At 36.7% G+C, this 22,593-nt stretch overlaps 1 protein-coding gene across 1 annotated transcript in view; it reads right to left on the reverse strand.

Annotated features, from left to right (window-relative positions):
* Positions 1-1,079: 1,079 nt before the first annotated feature.
* LOC140160450 (uncharacterized) overlaps positions 1,080-22,593 on the reverse strand; it is a 39,332-nt gene continuing 17,818 nt past the window's right edge. Inside the window, exon 3 of the mRNA XM_072183686.1 lies at positions 1,080-1,083. Within this exon, the coding sequence (XP_072039787.1) occupies positions 1,080-1,083 (4 nt within the window). The remainder of the gene's footprint in view (positions 1,084-22,593) is intronic.

A 22,593-nucleotide genomic window follows, 5' to 3' on the forward strand; every position in this document is an offset into this window, starting at 1 on the left:
TTGCTTGCAACGAATGCAACCTACCAACTATCCATGGCAATCTGCCGTTATAGTCATCTAACGGTTGAAGAGAACTCAACAAATCATATGTATACGATCTTGGGGTACAACTGCAACATCACTGGCGTGTCCAGGATCTTTTCCTGCGGGGGCTCAGAGGGGCTTTCAGATTTATGCTGGGGGCTTAATGGCTCAAAATCGCCAAAAAACGGCTGATTTTACATGTTTTTAACAAAGTGCGGGGGGCTTCAGCACTAAAGCCCCCCCCCCCCCTTGGACACGCCACTGAACATGGTTGCTTAAAACACAGATCCAGACTTGAATGCAAACCTAGGCACTCAATCAATCACAAACATGTTGCAACTCCCCAACTGAGTATCTGGCAAGGCCCTTATGGTTATCTAAGAGGAGAATTATTAGTATGCAATGTATGATAGTGGTACTCCTTTTATTAGATACCATGGTTACTTCTATTTGCTACACCCCTTCTCGCCGCCCACATACATGACCTTGCCGTATTGGTGATGTAAATCTATCTGCCTCTTATTCATATCGAATGGATCCCTAAGAAGAGAACTCAAAGAATCATACACGATTGGTGGTACACCATAGTTACTTGTAATTGCTACGTGCATCTTAGACATCCAGTTACTCACACACGAATTGCCTTGCCCAACTTGTGTTGTAACACGCCAACCATGTGCCATAGAGGAAAAACAAAGAGTGTGAACATGGTAGTATTCCTTTAAGGCGATACACAAAATATTAATATAGCCTACAATATATAAACTATCTGCCATTATAATCATCAAATGGCTACTTAAGAATAAAAGTAAGGACACATATTTTTTATTTGCTGGAACATCTACCATGCTTGTACACACCTAGTGTCACTCAGACACTATCTCAAATGCATTACCCAATTGGTATTGCAACCTATCAACTATTTGGCGTTATAATCATCTAATGGCTACCTAAGAAGAGAACTCAACAAATCATATATACGATCTGGGGTACAACACGGCTGCTTTTGGTGTTGTAACTAACCAAGTATCTGCCATAATAATCCCCTTATGTGGTTATCTGAAAAGAAAAGTCAGGAATTATGCAATGTATAATGTGTGATACATTATGGTTACTTCTATTTGCTACACCCATTCTCACCGCCCACATATACCGTATGACCTTGCCGTATAAAATTCATATCTAATTTATACCTAAGAAGATAACTGAAAGAATCTTACCCGAGTTGGTGTACTTGATACATGTATCCTAAACACACACAGGAATTGCTTACCCAACTGGTGTTGTAACACACCAACCATCTGCCATTGTAATCGCCTATGACAACTACTTCCTGCCGATTGGCCAAAATGAATATTGTGTCCAATTTTGAACCAATCAAGGAGGGTATTAATAAGATAATCTGCAAATGCAAGTTTGACCATAATACTAGTTTAAAGCCTAGTTGGCATTTGAAATAAGGGTTAACTGAGAGGAAAGGAAAAGCTGGAGGAAAAATCAAGGAATAATTTTCTCCATTTGTAATGGTTCTCCTTATGTGGTGCATGGTTACTGCTATTTGGCGTATATGTTGCGGGATATGTTGATGTTCACATCTGGGACTAAATGCATCACCTTGCCCTAGCTATGTGTTGTAATGCACCAATTATTTGCCATTATAATCACCTAATGGTTTAGGACAGGTCAAATATTTGGGTACTCCATATCTGGTGGTAGTGTTTTATAGTGCTGGTTATTCCTATTTATTTGCTTACGTCCTTGACGTGCACCACCTTGCCCTATTGGTGTTGTAACCCACCAACTAGTCTGCCACATTTATATAGTGATCTACTTACCGGACCTAATCAGGCTAATGCCTTTCTGTAAGAAAAGTCAATGTACTTCATGGTAGTGGTAACATATGTAGTGAAATAAAGATATTATTATAGAGTTACATCGTGGAAAACACTGTGAACTCATGTAAAGGAATCTTAATATATCCGAATAAAATATGTGTCACGATTTATATCAAAACTTATTACACGGGGTATTACAATGTTTGATTATGTGAACATGACACAAATCATATGTCAAAGGTTAATGCCTTGACATCAATGTTTTGCATGAACACATTACACATGCCTTTAGCAATAAGAAATAGAAATGTGCATCTTGCCTGAATACGCAATAAGCCCAATCTGCATTGTAACTTCCGGTTTAGAGCAGTTTTGGGACACTTTCTCCCTGGTCTTTTTCTGTTGTACTTTGTATTGAGTTCAAAATGGTTTCTTTCTATTGCATTTGGTGTGAAATGAATTTTTACATAAATGTTAAGAATAACATGTCTTTATAATGTTAGGAATTGTATTTCAAACACTAACGTACATATTTGCATCATATATAGCAAAAGTAACAAAATGATTTTATAATAGTTTTTTTTTCGCTTCTTTTGCGTTGCAGAAAGCAACCTGACAATTGCATAATTGTACCATGCACCCCCTGATTCTATTGGTCCGTATCTGTGCACCATTGTCATAGAAAAGAGCATCGAATAAAGTCTGCATAGCACACATGGGACAGAAATGCTGTTATGTTTTGTCATACGTTTGCATCAACAAGCATATTATATTGAAGCTTTTTACATGCAGACCTCAACATAGGATCAAAACACGGAAATTCCGGATGCTGTATATATGTACACAATAAAGAGGTCTGGTTAAAATTATCCCAAATTTTATTTTGGGAGGGTTATTGCTATAAACTGCCAACAATTAAGTTATTAAATTAACACTACCTGCATCAGCATCAATCTGTATACAACAATTAAGGTGAATATTTATGTCAAAATGGCAAACAACAAACATATTTACATCATAACCATTCATAATAAAATAGTTTGGCTTACATGTTTACATCATAATACAATTAATTCAACAAAAATATCATATCATAACAATGCACACAAGTTTTTTAATGATTTCAAAATTGCAATATCAAACACATGATTTACATCATAACAATGAACTGCATGTCAAAATGGCCATTCTGAGACCATTCTGGACGAATGGCAACGAGTGACGGATATAATAGTTTGGCTATATTGTCCAAATGCCTAACCACACAATTATTGCAAAACTTATGTCAAAGTGACAAAACAGCAACATATTTACATCACAACAATGCACTCAATTATTTTAAAAATGATGTCAAAATGGCAAAGGGTACATGTAGCATATTTACGGTATAACAATGCACACATTTAGCAAACATTTGCTAAAATAGCAAATGAACTTCAAGAGCTCAAGAGAAATACTTGACCACAAAAACATTTAAACCCCACACTGCAGTGAAATCACAATTGCCTATACATGTGTACCTGAATGTAAGCGAAACAGCAAAAACAGTCTTACGAGATTGAACATTTTTGTCATCGATTTGTAAACATGTTTAAAACCTAAAAGTTACATCCAATTCCCAGACATTATGGGTTCAATTCCTAAATCTTGACCTTCTTGACCTATACCGTTCACTCCAACTGAGGGTTGAGTGGTGGCATCCGTATCAAACTCTTCTGTCTTCCGCTGTACGGCTGGCATTTACAATGGAGTTGAGGTTGGTTCTTTTGCAGTCAGCTAGTCGGCAGTTTCTCCACCTCTTTGGTGGTCTACTATAGGTCTGACTCCTAGATGTGGCATTCGAAGGCCATTTTGGGAAGCCGTGAGGGAGGCATTCTCTGAATGTGGCCAAAATAATGCAGTCTCTTCCGGGATATTCTGTCCAAGATGGACTCAACACCCAGGGTTTTGTGGATGGTGGTGTTTCGGATTCTGTCTCTTCGTGGTACTCCCATTATCTGTCTAAGGCACATCATCTCGAGAGTAAGCAGTCGATTTTCATCCTCTCTTTTCAATATCCAGGTTTCTGCTCCGTAGAGTAATATTGTCAATATTGATAAAACAAGAAACTTGTATAGCTCAATCTTGGTGTTGATTTGGATGTATGTAGTTTCAGGACATCTCCTAGGGCTTTGCCTATTCGAAGTTTAATATCTTCTGAACATGTATGTAAACTCCGCAATGCACCTGTAGAAGCTTGGTATTGTCAATTGTGATGTTCAGATGGGTGTCCTCTTTGTATATGGCCTGGACTTCTGTTTTAGCGATATTTGATGGACGAGGTTAACCAGTGTCTGGACGTCTTCTATACTGTTAGCAATGAATGCACTGTCATCTGCAAATTGTAAGTTATTCACCACTTGTCCTTGGATGTTTACTCCTACGTTGGTATAGTGCAAGGCGTACAATATAGTCATCTCCAGTAGGATGTTAAAAAGCTGAGGCGAGATCACACATCCTTGGCCAACTCCAACCAAGGTTGTAAACAATTCCCCATTGACTCTTATACAGTGCTTGCATACACTCCATCAAATTCCTAACCATGCTTAGCATTAAACATGGTAAGGCCGTATAAAATTAATGTTTTGGTTCTCGTCCAGAGGATTTTCATGAATTGATGAGGGAGGGAGGTGTTTTTTTTTTTTTTTTTTTTTTTCAATGTAAAATTAGCATTGTCAGTAGTTTTCGGTCTCCTCCAACAGTGCTCGAGGAAACGATGAGGCCCTTTTTTTTTTTTTTTTCAAATGTGAGATTTTGAGGATAAACCCCTAGAGTACCACAAAAGACTTGGAAGTGATGCTTGTTCTCTAATAAACTTATTTATATGTATGAAGATTTCATAAATCATTCCAAAGTCTAAAAAATTGAAAATCTAAAAAAAAAAAAAAAAATCTGACAAATCCCAGAAATTGAGGAGGGAGGGACGAGAACCAAAATATTAATTTTACACGGCCTAACAAATCAAGGACAAAAGAGAGTTTAGAAAAGCGTTCAAAGTCAAACAATGTAATCATGTGTGACGTGTCATGTCAAAAGGAGACATTTTTGGGCAGGATCGTAAATGGAGAAATGGCCAACAATCTGCCCGAGGGTGGGTTTGTTGCGAATTTGTGATGTTATTATTGTTAAAAATATTGTCTGATAGTTTCAGACCGGAATATAACTGGCATCTTGTATTTTTTGAGACATTTTCGAGGTAATTCCTACTCTCAACATTGTCAATAATATTTTTAAAGGCCGATATCTCAATTTCTAATTTTATAATACCATAACTTACGAACTCAATATCTTCGCTTAGGAATGTCCGATTTCATTGGGGAAAACGGTGTTATGGAGCAAAATATCTCTATATTAATTTTTAAGAAACTTCAAAATTGATAACCTGCCCAAAAGTGTCTACTTTTGACATGACACGTCACATGTTTGCAGGCGGAATTCCAACACCTGAGCAAAACTCACCGGATTTTTCCCACAAAGTATAGTATTGCTCAAAATTATGAGATAGTGTAATTTCAATATTTGAAATTTGATACTTGCTAAAGAGGGCCATTTCGTTAAGATGAATATCTAAATACAAGGTCTGCATTATAGCCTATATGGAATGCAAGGGCTACAGTTGGTATTCCACCTGAGGTACTTTAAAGATGTGATCTGGATGACATTGTACCGGAGCTATATAGTTTTGCAATGATGCACTGCTTAAAGGAAACACGCATGGCCAATGGTCTGTCGTTAACAAAGTACCTGTTCCAAATCCGGGTATTATAATTATATACTATCGAGGCATAAGGTTCAATTATTGTAAGCATTCAACAGAATGGTTCTCAACAGGATCAGACCTGAAGTTTACAAACTTCCCGGAGACACTCAGAATGGTTTAAGGGTTGGCTGGACCACAATATAAAGCTACAAACCGGTGCTACGAATGATCATTAAGGGAGTGAAGGCTAAGAACCTGACTACAATAATAACCTTCACAGAAAGGCTCTTCATACTGTTCTCAACACCCTTTTGGGATTAGTGACCATTCTTCTATAGAAAGAATACATGAAGAGATACCATCATACTGTAACGGGACCGAGCTTGCCCCTATACTTTTGTAAGCGACTGATGGAGAAGACTATAGTCTTATACACATACAAGTGGTAGCGTAGTATCAAAGACTAGAATTCTCCCCAAGACATGTTAAATCAGTGATACAAGAAAGGAGTAGGCTAACAGGTAAAAATGAGACTTGATCGACAATTCTGTTTTATATTTGCTTCTTTTGTTATATCTTGTATTGTTATTTTGCTTTCATATTTGTCTTATCACATCACAATTCATAAATACAAGTTAATACACAATCTCTCTTGACGATATTTCCTTATTTCTCTTCTTTAAATCTAAATAAATTACTAATAGGGGGCCTAAATGCTGCCGAAAAGTATATACTATCTGCTTGAATAATCGAGAAGCATAAAAATACAATTTCATCAACAGAATCTCTCATCACATGACATAGTCATAGGCTAGGCCAAAGCCTAGTAGGCCTACTAAGAGTACCCATGCCTCATGTACACCAATACGAGCTTGTCATGCCGTAATGCACAAAACACAGTGCCTTACGTCGTCGCCGGCCAAGCCTTACTACGAACGTGTAATGAGAAGATACCATAGAGTCCTGTAATACCTTATTTTGCTCCTGACAAAATTATTTACACAATATTATAAGATCTCTGTACAATATAAGCAAATATAGCGGAAATAGTGAAATTTGAGGCCAATTGCGCACGTACGACACATGGACATGACAAATTTCTCTGCCGTATTTTCAACCCACGGCGAAAACAGACGATCGGCAGGTAAACAAATACAAATATTTACAAAAGTATACCTTGTGCAGAGCCATGCAATCATTTTTAAATGCATAATAACAATCAAAAACTACCACGAACACGTGAGCATCTTGACTTTTCTCTAAATATGAATTTGACAAGAGCTAAATTTTCGTATTTCTGCAATAGACAAACACACAGGAGGTAAGCTTAATAAAAATCCCTTTAAAGGGAATACCCAGGCCGTACGGAGGTCACATGACTGCACAACCCCCCCGGACTGCCCCACCTTGGCTCCACATAGCTGCAAAGAGGTAGGCAGTGTATGCAGTAAGCCTATATAAAACACAGGTCTTCTGATCAGTCAAGAAGGTGGTGATTCAACCAAAGAACTAGTACTCCACAACTGAGCTATGATTGCTGAATAAGTCATGATGCAGTCATGTCTACAGTAGAATTCATCTCGACCTTTGCAGGACTTAACCCCATTAAAAGCTATTAAACCAAGATAACACTCATTGAAACAGCTCAACTGATTAAATCGGATCTTCTCTGGTTGTGCACAAGTGACTGTTTTCATGTGCGATATCGCAATAAAGCTGGTATTCATAGCTTCAGTTGGGTAACCGATTATAAAGGAAACGAAAGGAAACAATGTTATGTGTGGCTTTGTTCACGAAATCAGACAATGTCGTGCTTTTTGTAAACCAGCATTCTTGAAAATGAGCAACATAATGATTTTTGACTTAACACGGTTTAGAAATAATTTCTTCATATTTTTGGTGTTATCTGTCGTTTAGGGGCCTACATGTCCTTCCTAAAACACAAAAGTACGACCCTCTCCAAACACCTAAATTAGCTAAAAATTTAGGACATGTTACAAAACTTTATTTTCTAGAACCTATTTAGAATAATTTAAATGTAGCTTTTACCGGTTTTTGTGGCATCCTTCAGAAGTGAGCGGTCCGATACCAATATTTTCGGTCAAATCTCCATTCAAATAACACGGGGAGTTGGCTAGCTATGCCTTGCCCTCACTCATATTTTACAAAAGTACGACCATTTCTGAACATCTAACCTAGCTGTAATTTTAGGTCATGTTAGAGAAATATATTTGCTAGAAGTTTTGGAGAATAAATAAAATATTGGCTGGTTATTTTTCACACAGTGATGTTAACTAGGCAAGTGTCCATTCTCCCAACATACATCATTTGTGGGGGTCACGCGTCAATGGTGAGAGCACTGTGTATTGTGTATAGGAAAACGGACAGTAACTGCAGTATGAGTATATGAACTACCTGTATGCTACTACTAGCCTACTGCAGTCAGAGAACATCAATCCCCATTATGCCAATATGTTTGTATATAAGGGGCTGTGCAATAATTATCAGCCTCCCCGGGGGTAAAATTTCCGAATGGCTCGTCATAAATCGCTTGCCCCCCCTCTCTGACCGCCAAAACTTCTTTGCCCTCCCCCCGTGAACATGCCAAATTTTTGGGATCCCAAATTCCAAACTTTAAATGGTCTAGATGTATGTTGCGAGCGTAGCGAGCAGGAAAATGTGCACATTTAAGCGTTTCCGTACCGTTTTCCTAAGCCTTTTTAGAGCGTTTTATTAAAAAGGCGCCCTGTGAGTGCGTGCCCCTAATTATTGCACAGCCCCTAAATGTATATGAATGCATGTGGTGTTACTATGCTATAGAACATTTGGCTCAGAGGTCACAGCTAGGATATCAATTTAAAGTAAATGATTTGGTACATGAAGATCAATCAAAACTAATTATGAACTTGAGACGGCCAGATTTAGTGACCTTCTCTGTCAAACATTGCACAGATTCTCATGTTGAGTATCTGTGATTTTTGTGAGTGAGAATGTTTCACTGGCAAATGCTTAATCAATGCTTAATTATTTTGATAAAAGTAGGCCTATATCAAACAGTCTAAGTGGAATAACTTGCATGATGGGAGCAGGAGGATTTTTTACAATTAATTTAGTGTCCGATTATAATAGCAGACTTTAATAGTAGTAGTTTAATGGTTCCTTCTAATTCAGTCTGTGATGAGAACAACAATGCAATTCAAATCATAGATGTTTAAGAAGTGTGACCTCAGACCAGCCAGCCAGCTAGCCAAGTTCATGAATTAGTGGCCATGGCCATTCACCGGTCAACTTTCATATTGCAACATCATCCCTATATGTCCAAAAATAACTTCATAGGCTACAGAACAGCTGTACGAATAATTGTCATGGGGACTTGAATGAGGTTATTCCATCCATTCCCTGGGTAAAGTCAAGCACTACTGAATATAGTTTTATGAATTTTGTCATGGGGAGTGAGGTTAGTTTTTTAGTAGCCTGCAGATCCATTAGATACTCTGCATTATCCTGTAAAATAATTTTAATGAGGACGAAGCAAATGCATTTGGCTACTTCGTTTTAAAGTAGCCAATTTGGGTTCAAAGGACAAGGTCTAAACTGAATGTAATATCACCAGGCTGAAGCCTGGGTGAAAAAACAGACCAAAAATCTGAAATCGCATTTTGGCTCTCCGTTTCAATACCAAGGCAAAAGTGATTTAACCACATGTGAAACCGAGCTTGTTTAACATAGGGTAGGTGCAGGTAATATGGGACAGCAGGTAATATGGGACACCTGTTTTCATTTTAACAAAAAGTAGCGTAGAGAAGGTAAACACTTTAAGTTGATTTGTTAAGAAGTGTTTAGAGACATCAATTGTGCTTCTAGAAATGCAGTTTTGGAGTCTGTGTATCAAACTCTCGGAAATCAATGCCAAAAAGAGTGAAATTGCCCAAAAAATTATGTCGTTTTTTTTGGCCTGATATGAAATCAATGACGTCACATTTTATGATTGTGTATCCAAAACTCTGGTACTGAGGGGCATTTGTCATTTTTATGATCTTTAGGTGATGGGTTAAGCTTATCAGCAGGTAAAATTCCACTGACAAGTGGCACTTTCCTTTTATAAATGATTATTTTCTCTGAGTTTCAACTGAATGGGTGCAGGTAATATGGGACACATAGGAAATTGTGTGCATTGTCAATGCGAAAAGCAAAACTATTTAGAAAATTTAATTTTCTTGTAGAAATTTGCATGCATTTAACATTCAAAATCATGTAACAAAAATGTTTTTAGAACAAAAGAGTGATTTTCTGAACTTTTTGATTTTCACCATAGATATAACACAGTGTCCCATATTACCTGCACATGCAGGTAATATGGGACACTTGACGATGACGTCATTTTGACGTCATAGCGTCCAAACAAACATAAAAACAAGGTAACATTGCCTGTTTTATTAATCTTAAAGGACAGGTTGTTCATCATAACAATCTCTTGTGGGCATATCTTCTTTAGTTTTTATGCAAATAAGCTAAACGTCCTTAATGGTCCCATATTCCCTGCAGGTACCCTACTACTCATACAAACACCCCACCCCACCCCACCTATGTGCATCCCCTCTCGCACATAAGCAAATACACAAACCTACCCCACACCCACTCAAATACATACAAAAAATAACCAGTGTATACATGACTCTCTTATGACAAAACAAATATGTAACTAATGTGCTCTTTCCAGATCCAGGTTCTCCACGAAGTGTACTTCTTTGTTGTCATATTCATTTTAAAACCGACCTTACAGACAACACTCACCTCACGCTTGCCTTTTGCTCTTCATATTTCATCCGTTTGTTTGTATCTTATACTATTTTAGATAATTCAACTCCTCGCTTTTCATATATTTTTCCTCTCGGCCCTCCTCCCAATCCTTTTCCTACTTCGTTTCAATATTTTTGTTAAATTGTACACACTGAACGCTGCTTTTTATTTTATTCTATACCTGATTCTATATTACACATGTCATATACATTTTATTTGCTATAAACCCACTCCCACTGTCAGCATTATTTTTGTAACATACGTATTTACGGTTTAGCTTTGTGTTTTATGTCAAAAGGAAGATATTTCTATGTTCCTTATTCCTTTTGCTTCCAATACGAACCTTGACCTAAGAACGAACCTGAAGACTCGTACGTAGACATAAACGAGAGAGAGTCTCCTCTGAATGACGTCACACTTTACACATACACACGGCAAAACGGGCTTGCTTTAGATGGATGAGAATAAACTACATCAGTGTATGTCTTCATTCTGCTATCGTTACTATTATCATACTCATCATCATCGCACCGTACAGTTTCCTTACAGAGAGATGAAGGTAGCTTGCCTGTTTAGGTTATTTATAGCTTTGTGTATACTGCAACTTATACTGCATATAACGCATAAATACTTCAGTAATTGATTCATATTGTATCTTTGTTTGAAGATGTGTGCATTTTACGAGGATGGTAACAAAATTTACAAGCACATACGGATGCATATAATCTTATATATGAAATGTCTGTGAAAACGCCAAATCTATACAAACTTAGATAATCAATGTGAATGAAAATCAAATACAAAAGTAATTTCAATAAAATTGGCATGTGATGCAGATTGAACATCAGTTGCAACGTAGCGTGGGGCCTAATGAGTTTATAATTGACACTGATTTGATTGAATTCAATTAAGAAATGACCAAGGTCATTTTGTAGGGCACTAGTCGTGCAACAATAAATGAAAGACATGCTTCATTCTTATATTCATTGCAATGTTGCATTCAGCAACACACACTGACGGCTGATTATTGTGAGTTGTTTTGTGTCACGTGGAAATTGAGCTTCCAATATTCATACTATACTTTCATGACTACGAAAGAACCGTTTAATAATCTCCACCAAACTTGTGTTCAATTGCACAGTGGCATTAACATTATGATAGTATTAATGTAGTTTTATCAACACCCGGGATATATTGCATGATAGTATTAATGTAGTTTTATCAACACCGGGTTACATTATATGATAGCATTAATGTAGTTTTATCAACACCTGGGTTACATTGCATGATAGTATTAATGTAGTTTTATCAACACCCGGGTTACATTATATGATAGCATTAATGTAGTTTTATCAACACCCGGGTTATATTGCATGATAGTATTAATGTAGTTTTATCAACACCCGGGTTACATTGTATGATAGCATTAATGTAGTTTTATCAACACCTGGGTTACATTGCATGATAGTATTAATGTAGTTTTATCAACACCCGGGTTATATTGCATGATAGTATTAATGTAGTCTTACCAACACCCGGGTTACATTGTATGATAGTATTAATGTAGTTTTATCAACACCTGGGTTACATTGTATGATAACATTAAGGTAGTTGTACCAACACCAGGGTTATATTGTATGATAGTATTAATGTAGTTACATTGCATGATAACATTAATGTAGTTTTACCAAAACCGAGTTATATTGTATGATATCATTAATGTAGTTTTACAAACACCCGGGTTACTAAAGCAGGTAACATTGCATAATATCATTAATGTAGCTTTGTCAACACCAGATTTACATATTTGCATGATAGCATTGATGTCATTTTTTCCACCACTCGGATTGCATTGCTTCAAAGCCTTAATATATAAATTAGGTTTACCAATGCCCGTGTTTCACTTCTTGGTAGCATTAATACCCGGTTTACATCGCTTTACGGTATTAATGTAGTTTTACCAAAACTCGCGTTACATTGCATGATAGCATTAATGTAGTTTTACCAACGCCCGGTTTACATTATGTAATAACATTCATGTAGATTTTACCAATATCAGAGCTACTTTATACACTAGCGGGATACCCGCGCTTCGCGCGGGTCCCCGCTAGATGAGTAAATGGGAGCGATCACTAAAACAGGAGGAATTACTGAAAAGGTAGAATCATTGAAAGGTAAATTTTATTTTTCTAAACCTGTCCCTTCTTGCATTTCCATTTTCTTTTCAGTTTTGTTTCCCTTTATAGCTTCATTTTTATCAGCTGCTTAGCTTGTGATTTCCCGTTTCCTTCAGTTGTTATTTATTTTTCTTATTTTTCGTGATTAGTTTCTAATTTTAACTTCTTTTTTTCCCTTAATTTTCCTGATTAGTTTCTTTCTTTCCCTCTTTAGTTTGCTCCCGTTTCATTTAGTTACTGTAATCATAACCTGTATAATAGGGTAGGCCTACCTTTTTTTGTTTTCTTTTTTTTTTCTATTCATTTAGCTCCTTTCTTTCTCTTCAGTTTCTTTTGCATAGGTCTATTTTGTTCCCATGCTGCTTAGCTCGTGATTTCCGTTTCCATGTTATTCATTTATTGAGCCCCGTTCCCATGCATTATTTTATAAATCTACCATTTCTTACATTTCTCCTTTTAGTTTTGGCTTTTTTTCTACATTTTGTTCCCATTTTTCATATTTCCTGCTTAGCTTGTGATTTCCCGTTTGAATTTTATCTATTTAATTCTGTTCTCATTATTTTAGTTTTTTACATGAGTTAGTTAGTTAGTTAGTTAGTTAGTTAGTTAGTTAGTTAGTTAGTTAGTTAGTTAGTTAGTTAGTTAGTTAGTTAGTTAGTTAGTTAGTTAGTTAGTTAGTTAGTTAGTTAGTTAGTTAGTTAGTTAGTTAGTTAGTTAGTTAGTTAGTTAGTTAGTTAGTTAGTTAGTTAGTCTTTCATTTTTAGCTTCCTTCTTTCCTCTCGTATCCTCAACCCGACCCATCCATAGGCCTCCCTTTTCAGTCTTGTCTGCCTTTCTTTTCTTTCCTATTTCTCTGGCACGGAAAGTTGGTCTGTGCATATTATGCACCACTGTACGTGCGCGTCACATTGCTCAGTACGCCGACGTACTAACGCCAACCCCCTGCTGCCAGTTAGTTACCTTACGCGCTACCACTGAGTTTTGACAACAAAAAATCCCGGGAAAATCCCCGGTTTTAACCATATTTTCACTGATTTTGAGGCCAATTCTTGGTCTTGACCGTTTTCAACCAAATAAAGTGCAATGCGTTCCCCGTATATTCCTCAATCTCCCGTATGAATGTGGCTGTAAAACTAAACGACGATTCATTTATAGGCCTAGAATAAATAATAAAATTCACGCGACGTAGCCTTAATCTCTTGGCTGCCAACTTCGGTGCAGTGGCGGAAAATGGGGTGCGTAGCTCTGCGTAGGGGCGAAAAGCTCGTATGATCATTCTTAAAGTACGCGATGTTGTGCATCTAGATAGCCTGAATCATTTCTTGGCCACCTCGCAGTTGGCAGAAAACAAGACAATGTTGCTCTGCGTATGGTTTTTTAATGGAAATATTATTACGCGGTTCACACTGTCCTTATTACCCACAATGCCACTGCATGCGATTTTGCATAGCAACACGACAGTTTATTATGTTATTCTCTTAGTTACCATCAATTTTTGCAAAATGAACCTCAGATGGTTTAATGGCAATATGTACCCGATCAATGTACGAATAAATCAGAGCTGAAAGTGAAATCATCTCTGAGTCTATTCGTGCACAAGATTTAGCGACTTCCTTTTATTTATATAGATTGCGTCATTCCATTAATATAGTTTTACCAACACGCTGATGATATTAGAGTCACGCGGTAGCTTGACCAGCAAGTTTTAAAAAAAAACGACTGAAAAAGAAGAATAAACAGATGCACCGCGGGACTATATTTACACGAAACAAAACGCTATTGTTCTATGATATTTTTCGCTGGGTACAAAATATATCTAAAACCTTGCTAAATCTTATTTACTGTCCAAAGTGTAATATTTTAATAACTCATTAATTCAAAAAGTTACACAAATCTTACAGTCAATCCGATTGTTTGATAATAAACAAACATTCTTGCTTTATTTCACGCGGTATTTCATAGCCAAATTTAGTGGCAAATCATAGCTAATCATACTGATATCCAGAATCTTTCGACACTGCTACAGCCATACATGGCTGTCACTGGCGTACTACTTTTTGAGATTCACTTTCAAATATACCCTAGCATTTTCCTAGATACCCTACATACATATTCTGGATCACATTCGCCAAAAAATCAAGTTTTTCACAATTCTTTTATTCTTTCCGGACCACAGCATACATTCATATTAATAAATACTGCACTTTCACACGTCGTTATATCGGCACGTCTCCGTGGCGAAGCGGTTAAGACCATGGACTTCTAATCCATTTATGAATTTTTGCTCAAGTTCGAAACTTTCCACCACTGTTTTTTTTTAAATGTTTTATTAACCAATTTATTGTCATAAATCAAGAATAACACCATTTCGAACATCCATTGCTATTGTGATATTTTTTTTTTTCATCATACAAACATGTTTGATTTTTTTATACACCTTTAGTCCTAGGCCTAGGGCCTACTTTCACCATCCAAATGCTTTCAGCATGCCTGACTATCATGACATCTTCGTCATTTAAAACACATTTATCAGTGGCTCTGTTCACAGCTCAGACTGAAATTATATTTGGAATAAATATTATAAATTCTCACAAATTAAAATCACAAACCGCGAAAGATCGCCAACAACTGCCACTGAATATTGATATCCAACTAGATTTCCCCACAGGGCTATAAAGAACCACAAACCGCGAAATTCGGATATCCAACTAGATTGCCCGCAGGCCTATCGATTATAAAGAACCAAAAACCGCGAAATATGGATATCCAACAAATTAAGACCACAAACCGCGAAAGATCGCCAACAACTGCCGCTCAATATTGATATCCAACTAGACAGGGCTATAAAGAACCACAAACCACAAAATATGGTTATCTAACAAGCTTAAACTATAAATTAGCTCCCGATAGAGGGCAGGGCTTGATGAAAACCACAAACCACGAAAGATAGCCAACAACTGCCGCTGAATATTGATATCCAACTAGATTCCCCACAGGGCTATAAAGAACCACAAACCGCGAAATTTGGATGTCCAACTAGATTGCCCCGCAGGGCTACAAAGAATCACACACCACGAAATATGGATATCCAACAAGCTTAAACTTAAATTAGCTCCCGATAGAGGGCAGGGCTTGATAAGGGAAATTAAAATCACAAACGAAAGATCGCCGACAACCGCCGCTTAATAGGGATATCCAACTATGTTGCCCCGCAGGGCTACAAAGAACCACAAACCTAGATTGCCCGCAGGCCTATCGATTATAAAGAACCACAAACCGCGAAATATGGATATGCAACAAATTAAGACCACAAACCGCGAAAGATCGCCAACAACTGCCGCTCAATATTGATATCCAACTAGATTGCCCCGCAGGGCTATAAAGAACCACAAACCGCGAAATTTGGATATGCAACTAGATTGCCCCACAGGGCTACAAAGAACCACAAACCACGAAATATGGTTATCTAACAAGCTTAAACTTTAAATTAGCTCCCGATAGAGGGCAGGGCTTGATGAAAACCACAAACCACGAAAGATCGCCGACAACCGCCACTTAATAGGAATATCCAACTAGGTTGCCCCGAAGGGCTACAAAGAACCACAAACCGCGAAATTTGGATAGCCAAGTAGATTGCCCCGCAGGGCTACTAAGAACCACAAACATTAAAACACGATTATCTTGCCTAGTCGGGGCATTTAGTATAGGTTTAAATATATGCGCATTTACCAGTTCCGACTTGAAGTACGCCTAAATCGGACTTACTCTCTGTGTCTCTCTGGCATTGTCAACATTAGGTGTGTGTTGTTCAAATTTATATTTTCTTTACATATTTACGTTGCCTTGAATAATTAAAGTATACTAGTATTAAAATGTATATTGATCATTGTATACGCCTCTTAACATTACAGTCACGCGTGACGAGCAAGTTTAAAAAATAAACGACTGATAAAATTTTGTTTAATTAGGGCCTATTTATTGTCATGAATCAAGAATAACAGCTTCAAACATCTATTTTTCGTTTCATGGAGCACTTCGTAACCTGATGACTTTCCCAGCTTGGAGCTGCTTGGCTACATTCATAAAAAGAAAAGAAATCTACCAAAAAACGTTGACAACGTAAAGAAATCAGCAAGTTTAAAAAACCCACCTCGGCTCACTTTTTGAAACTTGGTCCCATTTTGAACACCAACAGCAAATCAGTGTTTTTATTTTATTTCAACAGATTACAGCGTTTCCAACAAGATTACACGCCTATTTGTTATTCGTTTAATTCAATCATTAATCATGATTATTATAAATAATAGGATATTGGCTTACCATGCAAGAACAAGATAGTAACCTTTCAGGTCGTTCCAGAAAGCTTACAAATTAATATCGCATCTGCACTTTAAAGATACATAACACTTCTGGATATGTTTAAAATTATATAATTATGTTTAAATCAGTACCTTTTACAAATGGGACCAAGTTTCAAAAAGTCAGCCGAGGTGGGTTTTTTTAAACTTGCTGATTTCTTTACGTTGTCAACGTTTTTTTGGTAGATTGTATATGACATCATTAAAGACCCATTCAGTGATCCCATCGCAAGTGTAATACATTTTTTTTTTTATAAATTGCTTAAAAGTGAAGGACAAGTTATTCAAATTGTCATTTGGTATTTTTGAAATGACAAATTTGGCAAAAAACGAAGAAAACAGCAGTACTGACGAAGTTGAAGCCCCATTCAAATACATGTAGCTAATTTAGATACTGTCAGTATCTAAATTACAGATTCGTGTAAAATGTCTTATTTTGTCTTAAATACGCGGCTTTTGGCTGAACCACTCTATGACAATGACGAAGGTACCAAAATCGGAATTTTGATGATTTTTACGATAGCCCGGATGAGCAAATCACTGAATGGGCCTTTAATGGTTTTTTTAAAGATAAGATATCATTATTGTGGTATACAACATCACCTTGATTTCATTGTAGGCCTATATGATAACAACAGAGCTAGCACGTATGTAATTTTACCATGGTATTTTCATATATGGTTTTACTCGGACATGGATTAATACTAGTTTAAGTAAGTGAGTTTACTGGGCCAACGGTTCTTGTACATTCATATATGCCAAAGTATACCATCGAACGATATGAGCGAAGGGAAAAACCACAATAATGCAAATTACCTAAGACCACCTGCATATAATTATGAAACACCTGCTCGTGTTGAATGCATCACCCATATATGGTAATAAACATTGCATAGCGGTAATTCTGTCTGCTGGAGTACAATATCTCATGTTAACAATGACCTATTCCAGTTGAAAATCATACACCCCCTATGGAAGACATGACCTCAATCTCCCACACAGTGGGTGTAGATTTCAAATGGAGTCACCCAGTCTGGTGAGTGGTGACTCTGTTTGAAATTCACACTCCCTGTGTGGAAGATTAATGTCATGTCTTCCATGGGGTGTATGGATTTCAACTGGAATAGCCTAATGCTGTCACGATTCTAATATTGTTCGACTATTAGATTATCGAAGATTGTGAATTTGCTAAATAAGTAAGCATTTACTAAAAATACCTGTATAAGTAAATTACTGAACATCAATTCTTGTCATCAAAAATGTTTGCAAGTCCTTTAATCAAAAAAATGCGTACGTGTTATTTTTATATTGAATTTATAACACAATATGAGTATATAATCATATTTTGTCATTATGTCTTCATGTTAAGAGCCAGTCTCCCTTATTATGTACATGAATAAGGGGGGTTGTGATACAACAAAAAATAGAATTGTCTCTAAAAAATAATTTTGGTACATATTAGCACCAACAACTCACATGTAAAATATGAGCGTGCACAGCGCCCTCGTTCAGCTTGAAAAAATTCTTGAAATTTCAGCCTCTCTGAGCCTTACTTGCAAATGGTAAACTTTGGAGGTGCATAACATCGTGCGCCATCATCATCCCAACCTGCATTTTGCATTTTTTAAAGTACCAAATGGTTACATTACAAAAACCAAGAAAAAAAATTGGGATCTTGATGGCGCACAAAATCAGCAAATCCAATGATTTGATGAAAAACGCCCTCGTGCAAACTTTAAAGCATCATAACGGGCTGCGCCATCAAGATCCCAAGTCCGAACAAGTTTGAAATTAAAGACCTCCATGGCAAGTTTCATTTTTCAGCAAAATTTTTTTGGGATTTCGTTGGCGCACCGGGTTAACAGAGGTCAAAGGTCAAAATGTCCTATTTTCGCACATATTTGCACGCCTGTATTATTGCGCGCCAACGTCACCTGACTCTCAGAATAGCATTTCATCAAAGAAGAGCTAATTCTCTGCAAGAACTGAAAAAATTAGCTTGGGATCTCTTGATCTTCATATTTTTCTGATTTTTTGAAAATGGACAAATCCGTACATAATAAGGGAGACTGCCTCTTAAGAAATATGAAATTGACCACATGAGTCTCATAATAGCCAATGCCAATGCTAGAACTCCTATGTATCTTTTGTATAGTACTGAAAATCTGTCAAGGCCATTATGAAATAATCAAGTGTCTGAATGTAATATAAAAATGAAGGAATTATTGTACTTCTATGTATGAGATAAAGTCGCTGCACGTGATGTGCTATTTTGATCTGATTTAATAACAAATTTTGCTTTCTTGGTGTTATATCACTCGCAAGTGGCGGAATGTAGTCAGTATATCTTCCCTTTCCTGTGTTTACATAAAATATGTTTAATGTGTACCTCAAAATTAAGATAGGTGAGCGTTTTAACGATAAGACTTGTTGGTGTACTACCTTGGAGAGACGATAATAGCTCGAAGAGTACAAAACTGCAAACACCCGTTATGTCCCTAGTCCAGGTAATGACATTGATGTTATTGTGATTTGTAATTCGAATGTTTGTAGAGGAAGCAGTTGTTGCTGAATATACAGCAAATGGAACTGTGTGTAAATGAAATCAGTGCAATCATGCAATGTGAACCGGATATCCCTCAACTATACAGCAATTATATAAGACAGTGTAAGGAGGATAATGGTCTAGCTAATGCTACCACGAACCAGAGTGTTGGAAACATAACATTAATTATATCATGCAATGTAACTAGGTGGTGGTAAAACTACATTAATATTATCATGCAATGTGACCCTGGTGTTGGTAAAACTACATTAATGTTATCATGTATTGTAACCCGGGCATTGGTAAAACTACATTAATGTTATCATGCAATGTAACCAGGTGGTGGTAAAACTACATTAATACTATCATGTATTGTAACCCGGGCATTGGTAAAACTGCATTAATGCTTTCACGCAATGTATATGCCGGGATATGGTAAAACTGAATTAATGATTTCACGTAATGTAACTATAGGATATTGGTAGAACTACATTAATGCTTCGTGCAATGTAACCCAGGGGATGGCAAACTACATTAATGCTATCATTGCTATCATGCAATGTAACTCAGGGGGTGGTAAAATTACATCAATGATATCATGCAATGTATCCCAGGTTATGGTAAAACTACGCTATATCACGCAATGTAACACGGGGGATGGTAAAACTACATTAACGTTATCGTGCAATGTAATGTTGGTAATTGAAGCGTTGGTACTACATTAATGATGTAAGCCCGATCCCTGGTAAAACTACATTAATTTTTTTCATGCAATGTAACCCGGGTGATGGTAAAATTACATAAATACGATCACACAATGTAACCCGGGTATTGGTAAAACTGCATTAACGCTATCACGCAATATAACCCAGGTGATGGTAAAATTACATAAATGTCATCATACAATGTAATGTTGGTAACCAGTGCGTTGATAACATTATATTGTAAACCCGATCCCTGGTAAAACTATATTAATGCTATAGGATGCAATATAACCTGGGTGTTAATCCCAGGGTGTTAATAAAAATACACATTAATGTTATCATGTAATGTAATCCGGGTTATATAGGCCTACCGCACACGAATTCACATTAAATACCCGAATGCAATGATAATAGGGTAAACCGGATCCTGGTAAAACTACATCGGTTGACTATTCATCCGAACAAGTCTGGCTTGCAAGATATAGCATCTATAACTATGTCAAATTTATTTTATTCTGTGTGGTTCTAATGGAATGTTAATGATCTCGCTCCACGCTATATGCAATGCAGATTCCAAATAGGCCTACTTAGATTTTTTTTCTGGCTTTCAAATCGAGGTGAATGGCATTTGAAGTATACATATGTGGATGGAGTAAACAAATTCATCCATAAATACAGGCGCGCTAGATACAATATGAAATCATTTACATACCTCGCAAGACACTGTGAGAGTTGGGCAATTTAAGCACACGGTTATGTGACAAGCAAGTGCACTAAGGATACGCGTCTTATATCTAATTAGTATTGCTACTTTCCAGATTTAATTTCTTCGTTAAATTGAATTTGAACGTTTGAATGTTAAAATATTAGCCTAATAATAATGATAATGACAATAATACGAAGAAATAAGAGAAAATGACGATAAAGAATAATAACAATAATAATCATCATCATCATCATTATTCATCTGTATCATCATTATCATTCAAATTGAATTACAAATACTACGTTTTGGGCACCATGCCGTATATCATTAATTATTATGTCGAAAACAATCCATTGGCGGTTAATTACATTGATATCATTGCTGTTATAATTAGAGTGTTTCTGTGCTGTAGCTATATTATATAAACAACATTATAAAGTTTCATCTTTGTTATGTCATGCAATGTATTTAGAAGCTAAAGCCTGGGAAAGGTCAGTATTGTTTAGATATTAGTGCTATTAACGCATTCATCTTTTCAAATCAGCCTTGGGAGGGAGGGAGGAAAGATGGTAATACCGCTTGTCCAATGCATGGCTGATGTCAGATATGAACAGGACTTGTTTACTTTTTCCAGAAATGCGTTCCCACATTGAAATTTTACATTCCCATTCTAATTCGGAATTCATTTTCAAATTCAACGCACAGGTCCCATTTTATAAAAATGCAAAACAGAAAATATTTATCGATATAGCAAATTGTGAATATTCGTTCGTTCGTTCCTTCTTTCCTTCCTTCCTTCATTCCATTCGGCTGCGGAGCAGGTGACTACACATCTTCTCCATGCGTGCACTGCGATTTGTGGTCAACGTATTCGTGGCATAGCTGTACATAACAAATTGCCAGAGTTCCCCAGCAGGCTTTGTATATAAGACATAGGATATCAGAGGATGTTTTTTGTCGTTTAGGTCTTCTTTATAGTTCATCTTCCCACATCCTTACAATAATAACAGAAATCGTAATTTTTGTGACTTGGCAGGGTCGATAAGAGGCTTAGTTTGGTGATAGCATAAATCCTTGCATTGCTAACAGTCTACACATGGTCAGTGCGTTTGATGCTCAGCATTATTCTGTAACATGATGTAGCAAATGCGTTGATCTTATTTTCCATGTCAGTGGATATCACCCAAGACTAGCAGTCACAGGCAAAATATATAACATAAGTGGTATTAGATAGCTTGAGTTTTGTTGAAATGGAGAATCGTTATTTATTTATTTATTTTAAAATATTTTACTATTAGGGAACTAAGGAACCTCCACAAAGAGGTTACGTGATAAGGCAAGCAACAACGCTGACACATATAGCCTAAATAATTATGTCACTCTTCACTAAGATATGACTGTGTCCATCAACTAAATATCTACCCAGTTACAAATCAACATCTTTTACGATATCAACGCAAACATACACATAATTTCGTAACTTTTAAAAAGTATAATTTCGGGACGCAGCTCTAGGCCGGGCTCTAGGCCTATACAGTACGCATAACCCTAACCAGCCTATAGGCAATATACAACAAGCAAAGTTACAAGCATTTGATTAGACGAAGGTCCCGTTTTAAAAGTGACAAACTGGCCTATTCAAAACTCCTCAGACTACACATCTGGTTTGAGAGTGGTGAATGGCTAATTTATGCGTTTGGCTTTA

The sequence above is a fragment of the Amphiura filiformis genome, chromosome 9 (assembly GCF_039555335.1).
Source record: "Amphiura filiformis chromosome 9, Afil_fr2py, whole genome shotgun sequence".
Classification (NCBI taxonomy): domain Eukaryota; kingdom Metazoa; phylum Echinodermata; class Ophiuroidea; order Amphilepidida; family Amphiuridae; genus Amphiura; species Amphiura filiformis.